This window comes from Thamnophis elegans, chromosome 15 (assembly GCF_009769535.1).
Source record: "Thamnophis elegans isolate rThaEle1 chromosome 15, rThaEle1.pri, whole genome shotgun sequence".
Lineage (NCBI taxonomy): Eukaryota > Metazoa > Chordata > Lepidosauria > Squamata > Colubridae > Thamnophis > Thamnophis elegans.
In genome coordinates this window covers 2,088,022-2,095,932 of record NC_045555.1, presented here as the reverse complement: position 1 = coordinate 2,095,932, position 7,911 = coordinate 2,088,022, and the positions used below count along the sequence as shown (strand labels likewise).

At 51.0% G+C, this 7,911-nt stretch overlaps 1 protein-coding gene across 1 annotated transcript in view; it reads left to right on the top strand.

Moving 5' to 3' along the window:
* The window catches only part of PLCH2 (phospholipase C eta 2), an 82,805-nt gene extending 75,165 nt beyond the window's left edge, over positions 1-7,640 (top strand). The window contains 2 exon segments of the mRNA XM_032232185.1: positions 716-1,745; positions 5,854-7,640. Coding sequence (XP_032088076.1) covers positions 716-1,745; positions 5,854-7,469 — 2,646 coding nt within the window. The 3' untranslated portion in view covers positions 7,470-7,640.
* The last annotated feature ends 271 nt before the right edge of the window (positions 7,641-7,911 follow it).

Below are 7,911 nucleotides of genomic sequence, written 5' to 3'. Positions count from 1 at the left end.
CTCCTCCTCCTCCTCCTCGAGTTGATGATATTGTGTAAAGAAACATCAACAAGAAGACAACCAAGCTCAGAGAGCACCAGGGACCCCAAAGTCCTCATCTTCCTCCTCTCCTCTTCCTCTTCCTCCTCCTCCTAGTGTTGATGTTATCTAGTTGGGTAAGGAAACATCAACAAGAAAACCCCAGTCTTCCTCCTCCTCCTCCTCCTCCTCCTCCTAGTGTTGATGACATTGGGTGAAGAAACATCAACAAGAAAACAACCAAGCTCAGAGAGCACCAGGGACCCCACAGTCCTCCTCCTCTTCCTCCTCCCCTCCTCCTCCTCCTCCTCCTAGCACTGATGATGTTACCCACTTGGGTAACACAACATTTACAAGTAAACCACCAAGCTCAGAGAGCACCAAGGACCCCCCACCCCCGATGTTAGTCGTGTTCCAACACCCGATTGGGTGTGTGGTCACGGTGGGGTGGGGGACGTGGGACCATCATTTGGGTTAGGAAATAGAAACCGAGCATCTGGGGACAGGCGGGTCTCAACACAGCTGTCAAGTCTTGAAAACCACACTGCCCTTCCTCTTTTTCCCCTCCCAATTCTGCCTTCCGGTCCAACCGGGATTAAACGGGGCTCTCGTGAGGTTCATAACACCCCTCGCTTCACAGGGAAAGAAATCTACGTCCTCTGTTACGGCTTTCCTCCTTCTCTTCTTTCCCCCGCAGGTCAAACCAGCGCTGGGCATAAAAAGTCTCTTTCTCAGAAGTCCAAAGCAAGCCTCCCTCGACAGCCATGTTGCTGGTCAGCTCAACCGCAAACATTCCTTTAGCAGCCAGCTGTTACGGCGGACGGCCAGCGCGCCCACCAAGAGCTTAAAAAAGCCCAAGATCGCCCTGGATGCCCGAGACGATCGCTCGGAAGGAGCCAGCAAGGACCCCGTTCCGGACGACGCTTCCCACCCTCGCTTCGACCAAGAATCCGACCTCCCGCCCCTGGCGCCGTCTCCTTCCCGAGAGGCCGCCGTCAGCCGCACGGACGCGGACCCCAAGGGATCCAAAGGTAAGGCTCACAGTTTGGGCAGGGAGCAGAGCCGACGCGAGCAGGGCTTCCGGGACGCCACCTTCAGCGAACCCCTCCGAAGATCCATCCGGATCTGCCTCCAGAAAGAGGGCAACGAGACGGGTAGGATTGGCATGGCCACTTATTGCATGAAGTGCGTGGTCGGCTCCAGCGACAGCCCCGAGTTGGAGGGCCAGTGGAGCGAGCCCGGCGCTGACCAGCCCGCCTCCGGCAATGGCCACCACTGTGGCTGCTGCGGCAGCTTGGCAGGCGAGGAGCAGGTGGAGCTAAAAGCGTGGGGGATCCAGGAACAGCCCCGCGCCCGCTCCGATCTGCATCTGTGCACCGGCTACGGGGCTACTAGGAGCCTGCCCAGAACCTGCCAGCCCTTCGGGACCTCAGGGAAGAAAAAGGGGGACTCGGCATGTCTCGGGGCCAAGGACCACCCCTGGCACCGGTGGCGGTGCGCTCCGCCCGGCGGCAAATACCGAAGCACTGTCAACCTGGTGAGCTCCAACAACAACGGCTCGGTGTCCTCCAGCTCCAGCAGCCTAGACAGCCTCGAGAGCCCCGATTTCTCCAAGGGCTGGCCAGAGAGCGCCCGCAAACAGGCCGGCACCCTTCAGCGGGAAATGAATGCCTTGTTTTCGGAAAAAATGGAGGAAATTCGGAGTAAATCCCCTATATTCTTCACCGGTAAGAGCGGGTCTTCCCGCGCTCCCGGAGCTCAGTTCCGGCATCCGTGCCACCATCTCCCCGTAGAAACGCCTGCGCTCCCAGTTATTGGTGTGGGGCTTGGCCGCTTCAGTGTCGTCCTCTCTTAGTGACCGTCCAAGCATGGTGTCGTAATTTCATTTCCGCTGGGGGGGCTTTACCGTAGAGAAGTAGTGACTTTCCCCTGCATGCCGGTTCTTCTCTTTTGCGAGCTGTTGTGGTGTCCCTTTTTTGTGTGTTCCATTGGGTGTGATCCTAAGAACCTTCTCATCCAACCAGAACGGCTACCTCAAAAAAAGCCAAAATTAACTCCTTGCCTTCTGGCTCCCTGAGTGATGTATCATACTGGTAGTCCTCGATTTATGACAGATGGAAGACATTTCCCTCTGGGTTCAGGTCCAAGTGGGGAAAAAAGACACAGGAATCATGGAGGCTGCTTGGAAAGATGGTTTAATAGTGGTTTAAGGTTCTGGGGAAAAAGGTCATCCTTCTAGATGTTGGGTGAAGAAAGAAAAAGAGACAGAAATGCTGAAAATCCCTGGTTTTATGCCCTCTCTGAGTTTTGAACCCGAGCTTCTATTCTGATTGGTTGTCAGACTCCTATGGGGCCAACTCTCTATTTGGAGTCCAAGTTTGGTTGAGCATTGCTTCTTCTGTGGTGAGATAGGCAAAGGGCTAATATTCCCATGCTTTAATCCCCTCACCCTGGAGCTGAAGGGGGAGATCTTTATTAAGCACTGGCTCAGGCCTTTAATGGCCCATTGACAAAGGTGGGGGCTATTCAGAGTGAGTCCGTTTCCTGCCTAAAAACATGTTTCTCCATTTCTGATCCAGGGAAAATGTAATATCCTGCCTTTTCAATATTTCCCAGGATATTTCATTTTTTCTAGGCGGAGGAGGGGGTGGGTTTGAACTTCCACAATGGACACCCCCCCCCCCAAAAAAAATTACTGTTGCTAACCAAATCCCAACATGCCAATAAAACCTATTTCAGGGTGGAGAAACAGGATTTTTTTTTTCTTACTTAGCTGAACCCGGAGAATTCCTGACGGCGTGGAAATAGAACACGGGGTGGGACTAGAAGACCTCCAAGGCTCCATTCCAGCTCCATAATTCTTCGTTCCGATTTCAACAGATTTGCAATCTGCATTGTTACCCATAATCCTGGACTCCCTCCCCCCCCCCCCCGGCCCGATTCTTTCTCTTTAAGCTTCTTCTGGTTGGTCAAAAGCGGAATTCTCAGGATCAGCCCGTCGAGTTACTGTAATCTCGTTTCCATCGGCTTCCTTTTCCTGGTTCATTCTCTGTCCCTGAACTAACTTGGTTTTTATTTTCCCTCTCCCCCCCCCCCCCCTTTCTTTCGTTTTCTCCTGTTCCTCGTGCCCTCTTTCACCGGGTAGTTAAGAACTGAAAGGATGATCCAACCCCAGGTAACTGAAGATTTCTTTCGGGCTTCTTCCCTTTGCCTGCTTTCTCCCTTTCTCTACAGCCTTCCGTCCTTCCGTGATCAGTAAAAGGAGGATCCAGATTATAAACTGCTTAGAGAGGGCTGTGCAGTGCTGTAAAAGCACTATAAAGTGGTATATGACTAAGCGCTATTGCTATTATATATCTACCTATCTCTGTCTAACTATTTATCCATATTTCCTCCCATCCTTCTTTCCTTCCTCCCTATGCCCTTTCTTTCTTTTTTTCTTTTTTTCTTTCTTTCTTTTTTTCTTTCTCTGTCTATCCATATATATCTATCCCTCTCTCTCTCTAGTCTGTGTCTGTCTTCTATATCTATCTATCTATCTATCTATCTATCTATCTATCTATCTATCTATCTATCTATCTATCTATCTATCTAGCTAGCTAGCTAGCTATCTACCTATCTACCTATCTCTAGCTATCTATCCGTATTTCCTTCCGTCCTTCCTTCTTTCCTTCCTCCCTACTCCCTTTCTTTCTTTCTATCTATCTATCTATCTATCTATCTATCTATCTATCTATCTATCTATCTATCTATCATCTATCTATCTATCTATCTATCTATCTATCTATCCATCCATATCTATCTATCCCTCTCTCTCCAGTCTGTGTCTGTCTTCTATCTATATCTACCTACCTACCTACCTACCTCTATCCGTCCATCCATCCATCCATCTATCTATATTTCCTTCCTTTTTTCTTTCCATCCATATCTATCTATCCATCCATCCCTCTCTCTAGTCAGTCTGTCTGTCTGTCTGTCTGTATCTATCTATCTATCTATCTATCTATCTATCTATCTATCTATCTATCTATCTATCTATCATCTACATCTATCTATCTATCTATCTATCTATCTATCTATCTATCTATCTATCTATCTATCTATCTATCTATCATCTACATCTATCTATCTATCTATCTATCTATCTATCTATCTATCTAATTATCTATCATCTCTCTCTCCCTATCCCCCCCCCCCAGTGATGAAGTGGTTATCATGCGGTATTGCAGGCCTCTCTCTCTGTCTGTCTGTCTGTCTATCTAGCTATCTGGTTAGAGTGCAGTACTGCAGGCTCCTTGCTGATTGCCGGCTGCCTGCAATTTGGCAGTTCAAATCTCACCAGGCTCAAGGTTGACTCAGCCTTCCGTCCTTCCGAGGCTGGTAAAACGAGGACCCAGATAGTTGGGGGCGAGAGAGGGGCTCCAAAGCCCCCGTCAAGAGCTATATAAGTCTTCAGTACAATTCCTATTGAAGGCACTGCGATTCTCTGGGGGATCTGATTTAGCCACAGTGAATGGCCACCACTCCTCCGGAGCATGGCCATCCCAGTGTTGCGGGTTGCAAAACCCGCCCATTCTCCTGGCCGTGTTCACATAAGCTAGTTAATCCTAGGTCAACCGAATCGTCCCGCTGAGCTTTTGAGTTGGCACGTTAACTGGGAATGACCAGGTTAATATTCCCTGCAAGCATTTCCTATCTACTCCAAGCCATGCCAATCTTTTACCCGTATTTACACGTGGTGTATTTTTTAATCTTATATTTGTTTTATATTACGAGTTATAGTCCGGGTGCTTAAAAGTTAGTCTCTTTTCAATATTTGGTGATGGTTCTTTTTTTTTTAAAAAAAAAAACCAAACTATATTATCTTTTTAAATATTAATTTGAGGTATTCATATTTTTCTGGTTAAATGTCTTACCCCTTGACGTAATAGCCACACGGTTATGTAACGAGAAGATCCGATGGTTTGATTTGGGGCGATCCAGTCGCTTTCCATTCTTCATGACTGCACAGATAGATTCCCCCCCCCCCCATCTATGGTGCTCCCTCCTTTTGATAGAACCAAGTGAAAAGAAAACAAGAATTTCAGTCAATGCCAGAACAGAGAGGGAGGTGGGATGTGGTGGCAGGGGTGGGATTGAAAAATTTTAGCAATTGGTTCTCTGCCCGGTTGCGGGGGGGGGGGGGCATGGCCTACTCAGGATTCAGCCGGTTTGGACTGGTTAAGGCAAACTGGATGCTAATTTTACATCTGGTTCGCCGAACCAGTACTTGGAAGGACTGGCTGGCCCCACCCACCCCTCCCCAGAGTCTCCATGCAGCCAGTTCATTATTCCAGTTAAGTATAGGGCTCGTGTGGAGCCTCCAGGAGGGCAAAAGCAGCCTCCCCCGGGCTCCGGAGCCCAGAAACGGGCCCGTTTCTGGACTTCTTGGAGGCTCGTTTTTCGCTCTCCCGGAGCCTCTGCACAGACCCTACACTTACCTGGAATGATGAACTGGGCACGTGGAGTCTCCGGGGAGGGATGGGCGAGGCCAGCCAGTCCTTCCAACTACCGGTTCAGCGAACCAGATGTAAAATTAGCATCCAGTTTGCCTGAACCGCCTGAATCCCATCCCCGTGTGGTGGGGATCAGCCCATTGTCCGTTTGTGTGAGCCGGACGCGGATGCTTCTACTTCTACCTATTGAGATGGTTGTGTTTGACAACTATCCCTTAAAGTAGGCTTCCCTTTACAACTGGTAACTCAAAATGGGACAGCAAGAGTACCCGAGCCATCTTCTTTGAGAACTTCTTGGGCGTCCTCTCACTCATGGATTTCTTCTCCTTTCTTCCTCCAGATGTCCACCAATTTTCCATGTACCGGTCGGCCCCTTCCTTATGCAGCCTGCAGACCATCCACGAAGAGCCCCTCGCCGCCAACGAGAACCAGCCTTCCAGCAGTTCCTGCTTCCTTCTGCCCACCCGCCCCGTCAGCGAAGACCCCAAAGAAGACTCTGTGCCTCGTCCTTCTCAGGAAGAAGTTCCAGATGGAAGCGACCACCCTGGGTGTCTTGAGAGAACTTCTCGTTTGCGCCACCACCCGGGTTCGGAGAAGGTGCTTCTCGCTCCCAGTGTCTCGGAAGAAGAAGAAGAAGAAGGGATGGGAAGCACCAAAGAAGAAGAAGGGTGGACAAGAGCTCCTTGCCACGGAGGTCTTCTCCATTCTCAAGGGCAGCACGCGTCGGACAATTGTTGCCTCCACCCGGCTGGAAATGGCCAGAAGAAGACCAGCAGGTTGGTTCAACAGACGACAAGCAATGAGAAGAACAGAGTTGGACCATCATACCAAAGCGAAAGGGACAGCAGCACCCCGACAACTCCACTTCGCACTGTCCTGGTCTCTGTGCCTCCGACTGTTGTGAGGAGATCGAAGGATGAAGGATACAAGCGGTGCAAGCACGGAGTCTCCCTGAAGCATCCTGATGACTGTTCTGCGCCGGAAGTTTATTGGGATGCCACGGTCCATGACCGGATCTGGAGCAAGCTTGATTTCAGTACCCACCAGGACAGCATGTCCTCCTCTTCCAGCATGTCTTCCAATGATACCGTCATAGACCTCTCCTTCCCCAACCTTGCCCGGAAAAGCCTTCCGGACCTCGGTCCTCCTAAGACCTTGGATGCCGTCCCTCAGAGAAGAATCGTGAGGCCCTGGTCTGCCAGCGCGGCCTCTGGGCGTGAAGCCCCCACGGTGACCAAGAGCAAGTCCAACCCCAACTTGAGGTTGGACCAACCCATGGAAGATGACTTGCGCCCAAGGCCGCTCGGATTCTCCTCGGTATCCAGAAGGCACACCTGGAACCGGTTGTACATGGAGAGCCTCAAGCGGTCGTGCCTGAAGCCAGAAGAGCAGAAGACCCTCGACGCCAACCCCATGAAGTCCAGGAGCCTTGGAGACCTCACCTCCGATGACATCACATCCACTTCGGAGAGCAAGTACCGGATCATCCGCCGTAGCTTCGCCACCCGTTCAGTGAGCGCCCATCGTGGGGCCTCCAAGACTTTGTCCGGGAGATCTCCGGACGAGCTGACGGAGCGCCTGAAGAAGCTCACCTTTTTCCAGCAGGAGAACGACATCACTTCCCCCACCTGTCTGGAACTTCCCAAGGCTGAGGAAGAAGAGGAGGGGGAGGAAGAAGAAGAGACCGTCCTGATCCGAAGGTCTTCTTCTCGGAGTCAAAGCAGGGTGAGATACATCGCCAACCGAGCCAGACAAGCCCAGGAAAGGCAGAAGCTCAAAAGTTTGGCCTTGAACCAGGGGAGTCCCATCGAGGAGCGGGGCATCCCCGAAGGAGCCTGCTGTTTTCCGGGGGGGCCCTACACGGACCCGGCTGCCCCCGGATTGTTTACATCCCAACTCAAGAACCCGACGGGCTTGAATCCCGAGACCGAAGTCGTCTTCACCTTCAGGCTCTGACGGTGGGAAGGGCTGAACCAGAATCGATGTTTACAGTCCCCCTTCCCCGGTTTTCTTTAAATATATATATAGATATATATAGAGAGAGATATGCCTAGTGCAGAAAACCCTCGTTCCATGAGGGAGGACACTCCTCCACCACCACCTCTTCCTCCTCCTCTCCTCCTCCTTCCTTCCTTTCCTTTCCTCCTCCTCTCCTTCTCCTCCTCCTTCCTTTCTTCCTTTCCTCTTCCTCTCCTCCTTCCTTTCCTTTCCTCCTCCCCGCCTCCTCCTCCTTCCTTTCCTTTCCTTCTTGTTCTCATCCTTCCTTTCCTCCTCCTCTCCTTCTCCTTCTTCTTCCTTCCTTTCCTCCTCCCCCTCCTTCTTTTCTTCCTTTCCTCTTCCTCTCCTTCTTCCTTCCTTTCCTCCTCCCCGCCTCCTCCTTCCTTTCCTTTCCTTCTTG